General features: G+C 37.9%; 2 protein-coding genes across 9 annotated transcripts; one reads left to right on the top strand and one right to left on the bottom strand.

The window, feature by feature from the left end:
- Positions 1-3,883: 3,883 nt before the first annotated feature.
- znf512 (zinc finger protein 512) lies at positions 3,884-15,249 on the bottom strand. Of its 7 annotated transcripts, none has more exons than XM_081717994.1 (16): positions 15,128-15,249; positions 14,379-14,422; positions 14,126-14,163; positions 13,770-13,819; positions 13,306-13,490; positions 12,972-13,055; positions 12,495-12,614; positions 12,140-12,264; positions 11,710-11,796; positions 11,441-11,536; positions 10,723-10,890; positions 8,179-8,373; positions 7,890-7,991; positions 7,723-7,785; positions 6,171-6,269; positions 3,884-5,987 (listed from the first exon to the last, which is right to left on the bottom strand). In XM_081717994.1, the coding sequence occupies exons 1-16, from the start codon at positions 15,130-15,132 to the stop codon at positions 5,559-5,561; spliced, it is 1,890 nt and encodes a 629-aa protein (XP_081574120.1). In that variant the 5' UTR covers positions 15,133-15,249; the 3' UTR covers positions 3,884-5,558. The 7 variants fall into 7 exon arrangements, with proteins under 7 accessions (XP_081574120.1, XP_035380336.1, XP_035380335.1 ...); XM_035524443.2 differs by having other exon boundaries at positions 14,379-14,491; positions 15,128-15,234; XM_035524442.2 differs by having other exon boundaries at positions 14,379-14,491; positions 14,860-15,143.
- A 14-nt stretch (positions 15,250-15,263) lies between these two features.
- Positions 15,264-18,150, top strand: si:ch211-245h14.1 (uncharacterized). Of its 2 annotated transcripts, XM_027022841.3 has the most exons (7): positions 15,264-15,432; positions 15,653-15,716; positions 16,180-16,304; positions 16,572-16,641; positions 16,763-17,002; positions 17,199-17,372; positions 17,864-18,150. In XM_027022841.3, exons 1-7 carry the CDS (start codon positions 15,406-15,408, stop codon positions 18,070-18,072), a joined length of 909 nt encoding a protein of 302 aa, XP_026878642.2. In that variant the 5' UTR covers positions 15,264-15,405; the 3' UTR covers positions 18,073-18,150. The 2 variants fall into 2 exon arrangements, with proteins under 2 accessions (XP_026878642.2, XP_081574123.1); XM_081717997.1 differs by lacking the exon at positions 15,653-15,716 and having other exon boundaries at positions 15,305-15,432.
- The last annotated feature ends 232 nt before the right edge of the window (positions 18,151-18,382 follow it).

Below are 18,382 nucleotides of genomic sequence, written 5' to 3'. Positions count from 1 at the left end.
CACACACACTCACACACACACACACACACACACACACACACACACACACACACACACACACACACACACACACACACACACACACACACACACACTACCTTACCCTACATCCTGACAAGTGCAGAACCATTACTCTGACAAAAGCACATACATTACCCTACAGCCGGGCCAGAGCAGAACCTTTACTCTGACAAAGAAAACAGGTAGTACTCTGAGAATATAAAACAGTTAGTACTCTGTCAAAGTGTCTGCCTCTTTTAGCAGTCTCCAACATGACACATCCAGACAACACCATCTGCTGTACTCCATAACAGAACAAGTAATATGCCATGAGTAATATGCCCCCTTATATCTTAATGTGTTGCCAATTAAATGATTATAATATGAATTTAAGATGAAGTCATGGTAATGTCATGGTAATCACCATGTGATCATGTGGTCAATTCCATTACTCACTCAGAGGCTGGTCACTTGTTGCCATATCTTTCACGTCAGTGTGCATGACATGTGTTATGGCTTCAGCTTCAGCATCACTGACATCAAGCACCTGGCTTGCTAAAAAGGGATTAAAATGAAAATAAATGGTCTTGGCATTAGCTTTAACACTCATCATTTTTAGAGTTTTTTTCTGCAGTAAGAATACATTTTTCAAGATTTTTTTTCCATTTAATGTACAAATCAGTAGTGTTCTATATATGAATGTTGTTTTTAGTCAGTGCTGAACTGATCATCTTTATATCAACAGCAGCAAAGTTGCTGTTAGTCATTTTGTTGGATATTGATATTTAACAGACTTTGCTTATGCTAATTACAAGAGATGTACAGTTGTGAGTTGTGTTAGCATGATGAAATCTAATATTCATTTCTTAGACTCACCCAGCGGTGGGGTATTATTGACCTCAGGCTCTTCCGGGTGAATGAGCTGGAGCTCTTCAAAGGCTTCAGCCTGAGCTTCAGCAGTCATCAGCTTCAGCATGTGTCTTCCATCTACAACATGGATAAATGTCAATTTGTTATTATGGTGTTTGTTAATTTATATAGACTTTACAAAAAGTGCCATAATTTTTAATTGCATCAAGCTCAGTTTTTATATTTGTTTTCTACAATAAGTAATATTTTCCTGCACACTATGGTATCTTGACTGCAAATTCTGAGAATTCTCAGTTTGAATATTTACACTGAAAATTTTTTTATTATTGTGGGATGAATGTTAGGATTAATACCAATCATTGAACAGCATTTCTCTTGTCATTCTCTTATCTAGAGGTCATTTCCATTACTTGCTGATTGTTGGAGGCTGTTTGTTGGAATAATTTTGGTCTCATGTTTACTGTATTTTGGATATTATACATAAAAATGCTTTTTTACATAACAATTGTGGGCAGATGATTGTTCATTTATTTACTTCTTTAGATCTTGAAAAAGATTAATAATGCACTAATACTTCAAGTGGTATTGCATACTTTAGTCATCGCTGATCAGAGGATAAAAGCATTTTCAATAGGTCAGTTTTTGTCACTCATTGCAAAGCTTAGTTTACTGTGTTTATTTATAGACGAGATTTAAATTCAAGCCCAGGCCAAAAAGATGAAAAATAATCAAATATCCTCAAGGCATCCAAGTAGAAGAACATGAGGGGACATTTTGAGCGAAGTGCAAATGAGATTAAACAAAAATGAATTTTAATGAATAAAGCAACAAAATGGCAGTGGAGCAAACTGAGGGCAAAATGTAACAGAAAAGGTACTAAGAGACTGAGTAGTATTGGCATTCATAGGCTTGAAAGGCAGATTCTCAGGCTGGGAAAGATCAATGCAAAGCACTGCCTGCATGTTGGACTGATTAACCAAGTACACCTCATAAGTCGAATGACTGTGCATGAGGAGAAATTTGGTGTGCTTACTACCTAAAACCACACATGCTAATTTTGCTCTTTGAAAACTGAAAATGCAATAATATGTTTTTTATTTTAGAACGGCTGCTGAGGAAAACTATGTATATTCTCTGTAAGATTCTGTAAAAGTTCTGTAATACAAGTCTGTTCTTTACTTGAACTCCAGAGGTCTTCAGTGGGGCATGTCAGGCCATCTGTATCCTCCGTTTGTATCAGATACTAGGGTTAGGGTTACAGAATATAGAAAACATACATATTCTATCTGTAAGGATTTTATATGTAAATTCTCTATTAGGACCTAGAAAGATTCTGTAAAAGTTAATGACAGCCGATAGAAAAATATGTAAATTTTCTAGAACTCCATATAAAGATTATGTAATACTTCTGCCAGTGTACATAAAAATAGATATGTTATCTAGAAGGACAAAATACTACATATCATTGCCACCTGGTGGTGAAAAATGAGTCCTACAATATAATAAGTATTACTTTTAAAAACAAAAGAAATATATAATTTTCAGTTATTTTGCACTTTTGCTATCCATTTTCTCACAATTACTTAATTACTTAAAAAAAAAATTAAAAATGCAAAAAAAATGAAAAAGAAAACGAGTCAGTAAAGTTAATAAGTGGACCCTAACTGAAATGCCCCCTTGACCCAAATCCCCCAGCACAATAATGTGACCCCCTAAAACACAATTCTCTACCTCCCATTAAGCCAACCACAGGCATATGGTGAAAGATACTCCTGTCAAAACCCTTAATCACTAATAATGGTGGAGTAAAGTAAAAGGCCCATACAGAGTAGTACACTTCTCTTGTCTCTCCATAATGCACCACTCAAATGCCCTCAAATAGATAACCCAAATAGTCCCATGCCTTCATTGCAGCCCAAGTCTGGTCCTCAATAATACAATTAGTTATTGTTTTATTCAGGGAAATCTGAAAAACAGTAATCAATGGAAACAACAGCAGTGTTTAACAAGCACTGGCAAATGCCTTACCCTTTTGCTTCTTGCTCATTCACATCAACTATGGTGATTGTTGCCACTGTAAATTCACAAAACCTAACCCTAAACCAAACGCACACACAACCCCACACCTGCAACCATGAGAATGTCCTGGTCAAGGTGCACAGGTTAGATTTCACATTAATTCATTTTTAGCCCCTTTTTACAGAATCATATTACCTATGCAGTACACCTATGTGTCCCATTAGGGCATCTGCCCTGCCAAAGCCAGTGTGCCCAAGCTTGGCACAATGGTTCATGAGGATGTCCTTGTCAAGCAGGGTGTCATGGCTGTGTACAGCTAAGCCAAAATATCTTAGAACTTGAAGGAAGAACCTATGTGCTTTATCAAATAAAACATGACGAGGATCTTCCAGACTCTGCTGGCTTCAATGCAGGTGTTTACTCCCAGGTGGAAACTAATTGGTCTATGAGAGTCATATATGTAGAAAGAGACATCCCTGGGAAGAAACTGTTGGGTATTTGGGATGTTTAACAGTGATTATTAAGTCACACCACCTGTGGTCTGTAATTTAAACAAAAATCCAGCATCCAACTGCAGAGCAATGTGTATAGTCCAAGTTCTTCAAGCTTTGTAATTAGCCTGTGGGGGTTGAATGGTGTCGAAGGCTAAAATAATGGAGGGCCTGGGATTGAATGGAAGGCATGGATTCCTTCCATAGCTAAAGCTGGTGGAAGTAACTGTAAAATCATTAACTGAAAAATTATTACAGCATCTTTATAGCCCCTATATGCTATGCAGATGACAGATTTCACAATTTTATTGAATTTTCATGTGGCCATATAAATTTATTTCTAAATTATTTCATCCTATGTCATGTTTACTTCTAACAATTTCATGCAAACATTTATTTTCAAATATGTTTACTGCACCAGCCTAAAATCACCTTGCTTTGAACAAGGGGGTGGCACAGCAGTGTTTTTGCTAAATTCATCACTTCCATGAGATCTTCAATAGTTACAGTTATAGAATAGTTTATTTGACAAAAAACCCTGGTAAACAAGGATTAAAAAAAGCATAATATGTACTGCTACCACAATATTTTCATTATGTAGCAACATATCAAATCAGATCAATATATTATGTTCCTTTTACTTGCAGTACATTTGATCATGGGACTTCAAGATAATCACTGATGATAAAATGTCCACCATTGTGATGAGTCCATTCATGCAACATAGGCTGTTTCACTCTGTCATAAAAGACTAAAAGATTGAACTGACTTTTCAAAAGTGTTATGAATCATATGTGTTATCTGCAGTTAATTTCAGATAATTTCTGTTTTTTGTAATTGCTATTAATTTGAACAATTTTAATATGGGAATAAAATCCTTCAAAAAGGCATTTGCAGAAATTTAATGTCTAACACTAAAAAGGAATATTAAAAATCATAACAAATATGTGACATTTCCTTTGGAATCATATTAAACAGATTCAATTAAATACTAAAGCCATATGTATGGATGGAAATCTTAATAGTATGAAATGATAGCTTTAAAAGTGTTCTGATAAAAAGCCATTGCTCATTCATCTGTTCACTAGCGCTCTCAAAGAAGCACATACCAAACTAGTCATACATATGCTGTATCAGCACCTTTCAAAGCTAAGACAGCATGGACACTTCACTGAAACAAACCTTGCCATCTGACAAGGTCATAAAACATTGCATATACAAGGACAACACTACATGCAACAGCTTACAAAGACAACAAAACAATTGATATAAGGCATGAAATAGAAAAGGTTGCACAACAGCAGGAAATCATGAAGCTCTGTATCGATCCTAGAACTAGAGAAGTTCAAGAGACAAATTTACAAAAAACTCTATGCACAAAAAACCCTATGCCATATTCCTTGTTCTACTGTAAGAAAAACACTATTTTGTGAACTAATCTGCAAAATATTTTTTTAGATGATGTCCTTCAGCATGTGTGGCCATTCTGTTTACACAGAAATTAGATACGCAAGTGCATGTGGACACACACACACACCGACCACCACAAAGGTGCTATCATATATAATCATTTTATAAATTCGACAGCAAGATCCTATGAGGTGTTTATAGACATGATCCTGTACTGTGAACTGTCGTGAGAACAGCTGTAATTTCCAATCACTTGTGTTCAGGCTGAATGCATTTCATGCAATGTTGTAGGATTCACAATATGGAAAGGAGTGCACATAAACAGTCAAATATTTTAATATAATACCACATTTCCCTAGGGGCAGTAATGTAATAAGACTGCTCAGTACTGAGCTGTAAATCAGTTTTTGACCATATAAACTGTAAAACAGTATGTTAAAATATGTGCCCCCCCCACCCTACAAAAAAAAACCAACCTAACAATATTCAACATGTCTTGCCCACCAACCCTATTTCAGATGTGAATTCATTCTTAATTCATCCTATTCTAAAACACTCCGAATTCATCCTATTCTAATAACACATCAGGCACTGCCTGTACTTATAGGCCACATCCAGTCTTCAGTACACACACACACACAAACAGAGACAAACATAAACACACACACACACAGAGAGAGAGAGAGAGAGAGAGAGAGAGAGAGAGAGAGAGAGAGAGAGAGAGAGAGAATACTAATTTTGAACACTCATTTTGGTAAACTTCAGAGGTCACAGGATGTTCCTAGCTCGCTCACGCTGAGTGAGAGGCCTGTTCAGGGTCCAAACATCAGGTCTAGGGGCTTCTGCTTCCTCAGGCTCCGACTCACTGCTAGAGCTCCCAGTTTCACAAGTACTGCTATGGCTATCACTGCCACTGAACTCATAGCAGTCCTTCCCCTGTCTGGTCGCCTTGTCTTTCCTGCTCTGTGTTCCTTTCTTTCCCTTGTGCTGTGGTGTTTCTGGGTCTGCTGTTACTCTTAATATGGCCTCACAAGTTGGGTCTTGCAAGTCCTGCCATGTGCAGGGTCTCTGGGGAAAACGAAGGGCTGGGTGTGATGTGGGCAGCACTGAAAGTCCGGTATTAGAGTCTTTGAACTTAGGTTTGAGCTGCTTGTTGGAGGTGGAGGTCTTTGCCTTGGAGGTGGCCACAAACCAGTCCTGTCCGTAAGAAAAGGTTTTATTTAATGTGTGACAATAACAAACATGTACACCTTTACAATTTGTCAATCAACAAAGGCTTTCACCAAAATGCGATCAAATAACAGCAGCAGATCATCCTTACACCTGACATTCAAGCTGTTATTGTTAATTAAGTTTTCCAGGAGTAATGGGACATTTTACCTGGGAATGAACAGAGTTGATGTGGTATTTCACTCCACTTTCTGAGTTGAACTCTTTCTTACATATCAGACATTTATATTTCCCGGCTTGAAAGTCCCCCTGCAGAGAAAATAACAATCCAGGTCTATAACATTCACAAAGCACATCCTAAAATCATCAACAAACAAGTGAAGCTGTTTATTTGGCAATTTTAGAGGTTTCTTCATTTAAGCAACTGTAGACAAAAATTATAATTGTTCATTTTAGAATTTGTTTATTGAGGGGTTGATGGGAACAACACACTTTCTCCCTAGAAACACTGGTTTCTTTATAAACTACTTTTCATACAAATCAACTGAGCTCATACAAATGACTGACTTTTCACAAGGGACCTGTAGGTCTTAGCAGGTAAGGACCTAGACAGTGGTCACAATGAAGACAAGCTGGAGGGTCCCCCACTTGATGGTGTGCTCATGCTTTATAAATAAAATTTCCCACTCGCCCTCCTCTGGGTAGCCTTTTTTCTTCAAGCCCGGCTCCTTTACCAGAGGCCTGGAGCATGAGGGTCCTGTATAGTATCTTAGCTGTTCCCAGGACTGCACTCTTCTGGACCTTGGATGTTGTTCCTTAGATCTGCTGGAGCCATTCTCCCAGTTTGGGGGTCACAGCCCCTAGTGCTCTGATTACCACAGGAAGCATTGATGCATTCACCTTCCACATCTTTTCCAGCTCTTCTCTCAGCCTTTGGTATTTCTCAAACTTTTTTGTGCTCTTTGTTCCTGATGCTGCTATCACTTGGGATCACTACATCTATCATTACGGCCCTCTTCTGCTGTTTATTCACCACTACTATGTCCAGATGGTTAGCCATTACCCTTTTGTTTGTCTGTACCTCGAAGTCCCACAGAACTCCCACAGTCATTGTCCACCAGCTTCAGAGGTGTATCCCTCCTGTCCAAAGTGTAACCATTTGGTTATGGCATTCCATGTATATACCTGCTAGCATCTTGCATCCCACTGTTATTTGCTGGATTGTTTCTGGAGCATCATCAGGGTTTATCGTCCAATGATGGTTCCTCATTTCCATCCTCCCCAGGTTTCTGCTGCCTGAGGTACTCAGTATACTCCTGGATCTTGGTTGTTTCATCCTGGATAGTGCTTCTGATGATCACCACTCCTCCGTCCTGCTCCTTCCGCTTAGCGTACATTGTCAGAGTGCTGGATTTGAGCACTCCTTTGAACATTGTGAGGAGTTGTCTTGATGTCAGTGGCTTTTTATTTAGGCCAGCTTATTATGCCAGTGGGGTATCTGATGAATGGTAGTGTGTAGGTGCTTGCCCTATATACTGTCTCAAGCCTTCCAGGATCAACGTGTGGGGGATTTAATCACAGGCTCTCTCTCTCTCTCTCGCTCTCTCGCTCTCTCTCTCTCTCTCTCTCTCTCTCTCTCTCTCTCTCTCTCTCTCTCTCTATATATATATATATATATATATATATATATATATATATATATATATATATATAGAGAGAGAGAGAGAGAGAGAGAGAGAGAGAAGGAAAAGCCATGCCTTACCAAGGTGCAGAGCCCCAGGTGAGCCTTCAGACCTGACACACTTGTATAGAAGCAACCACAACCCTAAGAACAATACGGAAAAAAAAAAAAAAGTATACATACAGATGCAATGATTCAAGCAAACCTTATGAATTGAGATATGAAAAAAAGACTCTCAAGGTTCAGACCTTGTTGGGGCACTGAACCTTTCTTCGTAGTTTAACCTCATTCTTCCATTTTCGCAAAACTTCTTGGCTGAATGCAGGTAAACCAGGACGGGAATATCGCAGCTACCAACAGACAATCAACGTAAAAAAATGTAAAATCAATGTAAAAAAATATTCGGGGCAGTGGTGAACCAAATTTTTAAGGCTAACACAGAAGAACCATGAGGTTCCTTGTGACATTATGCTACAGAAAATAATATTGATAGTCTAACCTGCCATAACAAAGTGTTTCTGTAATATGTTGTGGTACCTTCCTGTCATCGGGAACCAGGTCTTGCTGCACCTTTCTCTTGGGCCACTCCTTCACCAGCTCCTGGCTGGCTATCTCTTGCAGGTGGAAGATAGCCACCTGAGCTGACATGCGCTTGACCCTGCTGCCAGACACGTGCTCTGTACTGGGCTTCCTCTGAACCTTGACCTCCTCATCTCGAGCCTCCTGAGGCACCTGCAGAAATCAGGAACATAAGCTTTAACGCTCTAATTAGACACTAATTAGAATTTTTTAGGCTTTTGAGGTTTTGTTTTTGTAAATTACAATAGTGTACAATATTGAAAGTGATGCCTACATTAATTTACTTAGTTGGAATAGATTTCAGTGTGGATTGTAACAAGGAGGCTCACCCTGATGTAAAGAGATACCAAGATCTCAGCTTACAAGAGACCGTGGCAAACTGGGTGAGGTACCAACTGATAGTAGAACCCAAATGCAGAGCAGAAAGGGAGCTTGAAAAACTGTTGTTTTTTGTTTCAAACTTAAGGTCACTTTACAATAACAATACAGATGGAAAGACACAATAGTTAACACATTTAACACATTAATTTATTAACTATTAACAGAAGAAAGGTGATGAAAATGTTGAGAGAAGAGGTATATTTGAAGTTGAGATTTGAAAAAGAAAGTGAAGAGCAGAAAGAGAGAGACTGTGATAATGTGTTCCATAGTTTTGGGCCCATGATACTAAATGATCTGCCCCCTATAGAGAACAATATAAACTTAGGAATGGAGAGAAGACCTACATCAGAAAACCTAAGTGTACAGGCAGGGCAGTATGAGTGTAGATGTTCAGCTAAGTAGGGAGGTGCAAGACCATGCAGAGCTTTGTATGTAAGCAGGAGGAGTTTAAACTGAATGTGTTGAGGGACAGGGAGCCAGTGTAAATTATGTAGAATTGGGGTGATGTGGGCTGATTTTCTAACATGTAAGGGAATTCTAGCAGCTGAATTTTGAACATATTGAAGTGAGCAGATAGTTTTGTTTAAATTCCAAGAAAGAATAATCAAGATGGGAAGTTGCAGTAATCAATATGGGAGGTGATGAAAGTGTGAACCAGAGTCTAGTGATATTATGGAGGTGGGGTTCAAAAAGTACACTAAGGCTCCAAACTGCGGATGAGGGTTTCACCAAAACACCATCCAGACTGACTTTAAAATCAGAGAATTTGGAGACAACAGATTTAGAACCAATAAGTAAAACTTCTGTTTTGTCAGGATTTAATTTTAGGAAATTTATGCTCATCCACTGTTTGAAATCTTGGATACAAGGGAGTAAAGCAGGATGTGGTAAGCTAGTGTTAGCTTTGGTGTTACTATCAATCTGAGTGTCATCAACCTAACAGTGGACATGAAGACTATGCCTGCAGATAATCTGATCAAGGGAAACACTTTGAGTAACAGTATCAGTTTGCAATTCGTGTTTACCAAGGATGATAAAATGTAATCTATTTGAAATATAGGAGGTAAAACATTCAAGAACCTTATTAGTAATTCCAATGTCTAAGAGGCAGGTGATAAGTATGTTATGGTTAATTTTTTCAAACACAGAACTTAGATCTAGAAGGAAAAGAATATTCAGGTTTCCAGAATCAGGAGAGAAAAGGAGATCACCGAGAACAAGTAGCATGGCTAGCTCAGCGCTATATTTAGTACGGAAACCAGATTCAAAAGCTTCAAATAAATACTGAGTATTTAAGAAGACTGCAGTTCAAAGGCTACAACCTTTTCTAATACCTTGGCTAGAAGGGGAGACTGGAAACAGGCCAGTAATTATCAAGGAGTGCAGCATTTATTCTAGGTTTTTTAAGAATAGGAGTCATAGTTGAGGTTTTGAGAGCTAAAGGAACATAATTTGAAGTAAGGGATGCGTTAATGAGATGACAGATGGGGGCATAAATAGCAGAACACCACTTCTTAAAAAGAAGAATGGAGGCAGGGTCAAACTGGCAGGTAGACAAGCTAGATTTAGCCATCAACACAGAAATTAGAGATGGCTAGGTGAGAAAGCAGAAAAGTGTTCAGCAACAGGGTGTCCTTGTGATCAGGCATGTTACCATTATACCATGATACCATACCCTGATTACTTTGGAGTCACTCTGTGCATTAGGTAGGCTCAGAACAGTGGCCATATGTGCAAAACTTTGCACCATCAGTTAAGAATTTTGGGTCGCAAGATAATATTTTTGGCAAGACACATTGCAGTAAACTCAGCAGTGTCTAGCAGGCTTAGCCTACTTTACTATGGCTTCTAAAAGACAGAAGTGTTTTGATCTACAGTTTATTTTAAAGCTATTAAGTGACTCTGCATTGTTTCTCCAGGCAGGTGACAAAGTGAGATAATCAGATATGGTAGAGAGTAAACCATAGCAATAAACTCCATTCAAATCTTCCAAAACACAGTTTGCAGAAGACAATTTGGTGTGGTTTTGAATGTATAATGTAGCTTTAATCATAGCTCATACAGGAACACTGTTCTCCGGTCATAAAACCCCTCTTTGAATGTACTGAGGACAGGGCTCACCGGGCCATGCTCAGACTTAAGGTGGTACTCCAGGCCCGCTCGAGAGCGATACGCCTTTCCACAGTGCTTGCACTTCATTAAGAGTTTGGCCAACTCTGACTCCTCCTTGCCACATTTTTTCATGTGGTACACATAACCCATTATACTGGTAAAGCTGCCAGTGCAGCCCTGAGAAAAGAAACAACAACATATAAAAATAAAGACAAACAGGTTGAGTCAATGCAACAGAAGCGAGTGAGGACTTAAAGGCAAAGAGATCTCAAAGCCCTTGGGGTACAAATGGATCCCCAAAAGTTTAACTTTGTACATTTTTTTCACTCAGACCTATTTTGTTTGAACTATCTTTAGCTAGCTTTGTTTGACCATCATATTAGAAAAAAGTAAATATTTATACTGAGGAATGTTGCTTTGTTGAGAAAAAAAAAAATCTATGCATAAAGAGGCCACTGTGGCATTACTCTGATAACCTTTATCCACCCAAATTATACAGATTACCCCTACAAAGTTTTTACCAACACATTCCAGAGAATTCAGTGCTGAAAGTAGCACTATATTTGCAAAAGGAGACAACACAACGTACAACACAATGATTAATTAGCACATTAACCAATTAGGAAATCCAAAACTATCCCAACTGAACATAATTTGTTATCTTTCTTGCTTTTCAAGGCAATGCACACATACCTCACACCCAAGTACACAGGAAATTCACACATACCTCTTTTGAGCATTTTAATTTTCCCATCCTCTTCAGCACTTTTCTTAATTTCTCTTTCACTTCCTGGTCATCTAGTCCATTCCCATCTGGGATGGGCTACAATGCAATACCACTTTTCCCATTAAAAAAATACTGAGTCCTATGTAATAAACATGTCATAATCATCTTTATCCTTACATTGACGATTGCAGTCAAAAGTCCTTGAATTAGAAGCAAAATGAGTATTTCTGAAATAATTATGACAAACAAAATTCAGCTGAGAAACACACCAGTTTACTGTGGTCGGCCATTAAGTGGTACTTCATGCCTGTTGAGGTCTTTAGTTGTTTCCCACATTGTTGACATGTAAAGGGATGCTGTAATAATAAAGAACCAATGAGATGTGGTACTCTGAAAAGCACCTGTTGCATTTAGAGCCTGTGCTTCCAGTACTGCTGGGTGCATGTACCAGTGTGCCTTTAGAGCCTGCTGTGGTAGCTAGGTGGTTATGGTACTTGACTATTAGTTAGAAAGATGCCAGTTCAAGCACCCCCCACCACCAAGCTGCCACTCTTGGCCTGAGCAATTCCCTTAACAATCAGTTGCTCAAGTCATAATTGTAAGTTCCTTTAGATAAAAGTGTCAGTTAAATGCCATAAATGTACTGCTGGGTGCATTTAGAGCCTGTGCTTCCTAGTAAGTACTGTGGTGTACATTTACCAGTGTACAGGTTGCCATGTGTTTCTTCAGGCCCTCCACTGTTTTCCGCCCTACACTTTTGCATTTGGGGCAATTGATTCGGCCCTTAGACAGAACCAGCAGCTGCCACCTCTCCTCCTGACTTCCTGACAACATACATCAAACAAAGCTGCTCAACTGTCTCAATTGGAGTACACACACAAACCATTAGCCAAACACCAATACAGGTCAATCTGCCATGCCTTCATACCATCATAATAAGTCAACACTACATTTTACTTCTGATTAACCATGTCAGCATTTGTAGGGTGCAGTACATATTAAATCACTGTATGAAAAGCCAGAGCAAAAGAAATATTTGACAATTTTCTTTTACCTGGAGGAAAAGAGGGCACCTCTTTCTTCATATAGGAGAACTCATTCTGGGTCACAGCACTGTTACTGTTACCAGTTGGACTCTTGTGGGTGTAGTGAGCTACAGGAACTATCACAGGCACTGTGGGGAAGGACTCCACCCATTAATTAAACATAGTGTTTTTGACCATTAACTTGGTCTGGGTGGCAAATTTTGTTTTTAGTTATCTAGGAAGTGATCATGTCAGTGCCATGCTCTGAATGAGTGTGATAATATTACCAGGTAATGAAACTTTTGGGTTGATAACAAATAAAATCTACAAGAAACTGGTTCCCATTGTGGTAATTTTACTACAATACAGAATATATTTTCTTAAAACAAAAAATATATTACATATGCTCCCCTGATAAAGTAATCCAATCTGAATAGGGTGTTCGGAATAGTGCAGTAGGCACAGTGAAATAGTGAAAAGTGTTGAGCAGGGGGATTATAACATACCTGTCTGTTTCACCTCCTCAATATATTTTTTCAGTGAGGCCTGGCCTACTTCCTCCATTTTTCGTTTCTTCTTCATGTCAAAGTCTTAATAAAATGGAAAGTGAACATAATGTAGTCTATGAATTTAGTATCATATACACCTATGTATCAATTAAATTATTGTGTAGTTAAAAGTTAGATCTCCTCTGAGCAGGAACATAATTTAGTAGAATGTGAAAATATGTGTACTGTGGATTAATATTAACACACATATACAATTGACTTTGCTGGAGTATATCAAAAGACACTCTACATTTGCAGTCAATTTTCACATTGGTTGAAATCTGTTGCTCACCTGACTCCCTCATAATCTCTATACTCGGGCCAACTCTTTCCTCCATTCCAACCAGAGTGGCCTGACCTGTAGCTAGGAGCTGCCTTTCACAGCCATTCATTAAGTTTGCTTGGACTACTGGAGTGCAAGATCCACCTGTTGAATCTTCTGCAGGCCCTATGAAGACTGGCTGCAAGTCATGATACCTGAAAGAGTACAGCATAGAAAAACAAAACAAAACATACAGATGATAATATTGACCAAGGTTTTATTTTTGTCCAGATTAAATAAAGGAAATGGTTTTGAGGCAGTCTGGGTCTATTAATGATATTTTAGTTTAATATTGTTTTTAAAACAACAGAGAAGAAGACAACTGTAATCAGTCTAATTATCTGCATTTGGTATCTTATACATGCAATAAAATTAGATAAAGGACACTGTAATAATTTGTAAAAGGTTCTAAAATATCATGTATTTTCACTCACTTCTTTCTGCCATATGTTCTCTTTATCTTTGGGGAGCTTGCTTCATCATTCTAAGATCCAAGAATACACAGTGATAGAACACATTTACACAGTGATAGAACACAGTGACAGAACACATTTACATAGTGATAGAACACAGTGATAGAACATGGTGATAGAACACATTTACTTGGTGATAGAACACATTTTTTCACATATTCCATGGTCTGTCTGGTGGCATTTTTAGTTCCAGGAAAAAATCTAATTCTCTAATTCTAAACCCATATGTGAGATCATGCTTAGCAGAAACAGTGTACTTTTGAAATGCATGCCATTTGTCATGGCTAAGTTGAAGAGGTTTGGGTTAGGTTTCTTACCATGGCTGTAACTTCCCGCTTCCTAATTTTTAAGACTTCTGAAAAGATGTCAATATATTATTATTATTATTATTACCATTATCATTAGTGTTTCTGTTGGGTTTTTTGTTGTTGTTGTTTCAACAAGTGTAATAGGTCCATGCAGATTTTTAATAATGGATGACGAGCTACATGTGGGTTTGTCGGCTACGGACAAAGTTGTAAATTACGTGAACGAATGTTGCAGTGATTTGGCAGATTTGATTAGGCCTACCTGGCATTTGGGGCTTCAGCTGTGGCCTTGAGGTTTTTCTCTTGCTAGGCACATACATTGCAGACATGTTAGCTACCTTGGATGACCTGAGCTTGCGCTTTCACAACTCACCACTGGGATACATAGAATAAAAGTCTGATCACGCAATAGAACCACTGCTTAAATACATATGAACATCGCATTTAGAGGCTAATTCCATTAATAAATTCCTTTGGAATCGCGGCAGTCGTAGTGTATTCAGTACCAAAAGATGATGTTGCTGTTGCGCTACGCTACGCTATAGGCCACAAGTGCATTCGTTTTTCAGTAGCGCAAAGACCACTAAACACAATATCCATAACGAATTCACGAAACGTAAGCTATACACAACTGTGGATTTACAGTGATCCACGAAACCCCGTCTAGTGCAGCACAAACATTGTTTCGAGTCCTGTCATCGTCAGCCTTTAAACCCCAAATACGACAACGAAGAAACAATTACCTGACGTATATCAGTGTTTTAAATGAAATCGTACTTTATTTTAGATAAGCGTCTAACCTAAGCGTGCCATTTTTGTTTGATTATTAGCTTGCTACTTTGAAATGTCTCCCTCAATTGTGCCTTGTATGACGCTCTCGCTTTTCAACGAACCAATGCGTGCTATACAGACAGAAACACCGACCGCGAACTTCGCGAGTAGATCATCAAGTGAATATTACTGAAACAGCCCTAACAGTAGCTTCAAAATCAACAATCTCCACGAGATTACCTCATACCCGAAACGCCCTTTTTCGCATGAGCAAATGAGAAAGGCGTCCCGTCAGCCCACACCGGAGCGGCGGAAGCGTTTTTTCCTGCAGATCGCAGACCGGCTACAGACACGCACACAGACCCGTGATGTCTCTAGTCCGTGGTGATATCTGATGCAGTCTTAATGCAACGAACAGTGGCACATTAAATTAGTTTTACGGCTAATGTTACAGAGTAGGAAAGGGAATTTAACTTTCGGTTTCATTATCACAAGACTGGATTGCTTCTCCTTCCAACATGTTAAATCACTCAAGTACAAGAAAGGTAAGCGCGATGTAGAATAAAATATATTTAATCGTAATATACCCTACATGTAACTGCATAGTGAACAGCTTTCAGTAGGTGGACCGGAAGTCAGCTTCAGTCTTGTATAAGTCTGCTACAAAGTTTACGAAAGCTAGCCATATAACATAATGTGCTGAAGCATAATTTGTTATAATATAGTCTAAATGATGCATAATAATGTTCTCTCTTCTTTTGCAAGGCAAATAAGGATCTAAGGGAACGAATCGAAAAACTGTGTGTATCGGTAAAACCAGTGCTGCAGGGTAGGTCACTATTAGTTCGCGGAAAACTCATTTCATGCGGAGGGATATTGACTGTGCTATTTCGCTGGAACCGCAATTATGCTTTCCCCCTCTTCTGTTTCTCTCTTTATAACCAATCGCAATTGTGTACATTTGTCTTTATTCTGTAATAGTATCTGGTCCATGTCAGTCGTATTGTTTTCTGATGCTTGTTACTTTGGACGCCTCATATGTATTATTGTATGCAGAGCTAAGGGATGCTAAACATCATATACTGATATTTGTATGTGTATAGAACATTTATAAATTAAAATATCAGAACTGCGAGGTGGAAGTTCTACAGAGGCCAAAATGGCCTGGGAATTATTAATAAAATCTGTGTTTTTTAATGATATATCATAATTTGGTAATAAGGAAAACAGTTCTTTGGGTACATTTTTGAACAGTAAATTTGGTAAATGAAAAAATGTTCTATATTCGGTAGATGCAGATATTGATGACACACAGCTGCTTACCTTGACAAGGGAAGATTTAAATGAGCTTTTCCCTGGTCATAGAAACTTTCAGCTGCGAAAAAGAATCATGGAATTGCTCACTGAGGAAGTGCAGGTACATTTAAATAACTAGCGATCTTGGACATTTTATGCACTTTATGTACTCTTCTTAAAGTACTGTATGCTGGAGATGAGCTACTTGCCCTTAAAGAGACTCATATAGGTCTAGAAAAGGTGTGAAATACACCTGTAGATTCAGATCATCTCTGTAGACCATATTAAACTTTATTTTTATTTTTGATTTTACGTTTTGCATACCATTCAACTAATGTGTTTTTAATCATGGTTCCTTAAACACTCATCATTATTTTATCATTCTAAGGAGCCAGTAGGACCAGGCAAAAGCATGCTGGTTAATACATTAAGGAATTTTATTCAGAGAAATGATAGAGGTGAGTTATTTTTGGCGTTTAGGGATATATGACAGCCACAACAGAATTCAAGCATAAAAAAACAATTACATGCTTGTTCACAATACTGCATGGGTTATTTGCTTTGTTATGACTGATACAGGTGAACCTGCTGCTGAAAGTATCTGGAAGGAGTACCTCTGTGCTCTGAGGAATGTAGAAAAACAACTCACAGCTGCCTTGGACTTCTTAAAATCACACATTGAACTAATGGAGAACCTCAGTGAAGTTCCAATGCAAGAAGCAGCCAGTAGTTCGGAATTCACTTTGTATGAGAGATATGCAGAAAGAGGAAACCAAAATCTGCATGCAACCTCCCATTGCATACGCTTTTCACTTCCAGGTAAGTTATAGGTAAATCACACCAGGGTAAGTTAGGTCCTGAACATGAGCTTATAATAAGGATTACACCACTAAGAGGGCCATAAATGGGTTTACATCTGCATTATGGAGCACCGTTATATCAGTTTGCAATATTGCCTAAATACTTGATTAAAATTAGGATTAAATGCTCTGTTATTTTCTTTTACTTTTTGCAGTTAAAATCCACTCAGTTGTGTGTGGCAATACTCTCGGAGCACATGACATGATCCTCAGACATCTGCAATCAGTGGAGCACACCAGCGCAGAGGACTGTAGAGTAATTCTGGTCTTCTGTCCAATAGCATCACGACCAGGGACAGACATTGAAGCTGCAATTCGGAAGGTTCCAGGTGAGCACGACTTATTTATTATATTGACAGATTAAGAAAGTACATAGTTAAAGATCTTGCGATTATTTGTAAGAATTACACAATTAATACATCTTAACATGCCGTTACAATTTCTTTTGACTTTTGAAAGTGGTTTAGATTTCCAGTTTTACCATGTTCATTATAACTAAAAGTTCTAAGTTAGTAGCTAGTTTTAAGAAAATGTAATTTTTTTTATATTTTTTTTATATAAAAGTGTTTCATCACCCTTTCCGATAATGTAATAGAATGATTCTAGTTTGAGTGTATGTCTCTGTCATGTGATTAATATAAATATGCAGTCTCTGAGCTGTTCTTGCTTATAAAACTATGAATTAGGTAGATGTACAAGCATAAAATGTTTTCACATAGTAATGTTCTTCCTCTAAACTGAAGTTTCATTTTAGCCAAGTTGCATTTTAAAGTTGAATTAGAAGAAAAATCTCTTCTAACATGACCCCTTTTGTGAACAGTTTCCAAAGCAACCATCCTGGTAGTGATGCATCACACATTTGATCGGGACCACGCTGGAGTAACTTCAAGGCTATGGTCGTCTAATGCAAACGTAGTCGAGTGTGTGAATGTGATCTTCCATGAGTCAGAGCCAAGGTTGCTGCTCGAATGTCATGCAAACACACAAGCAATATCCCAAATACAGTCAGCTTTGCAACAATTCAAGTAAAGTTCATGTGTAGATTGACTACAAGAAAGCTTGTGTGATTCAATGCCCCACACATGGAGAGAGATAGATATATTATATATATATATATATATATATATATATATATATATATATATATATATATATATATACACATGGATATATATATATATATATATATATATATATATATATATATATATATATATATATATATATAGATATACATCTATATATATATATAGATATACATGGAGATATCTATATATATATATCTATATATATATCTATATATATTATCTATATATCTATCTATCTATATATATCTATA

This window comes from Electrophorus electricus, chromosome 7, assembly GCF_041902795.1.
Source record: "Electrophorus electricus isolate QZ-2024a chromosome 7, ASM4190279v1, whole genome shotgun sequence".
NCBI classification, from domain to species: domain Eukaryota; kingdom Metazoa; phylum Chordata; class Actinopteri; order Gymnotiformes; family Gymnotidae; genus Electrophorus; species Electrophorus electricus.
This window is presented reverse-complemented; position numbering and strand designations above follow the sequence as displayed.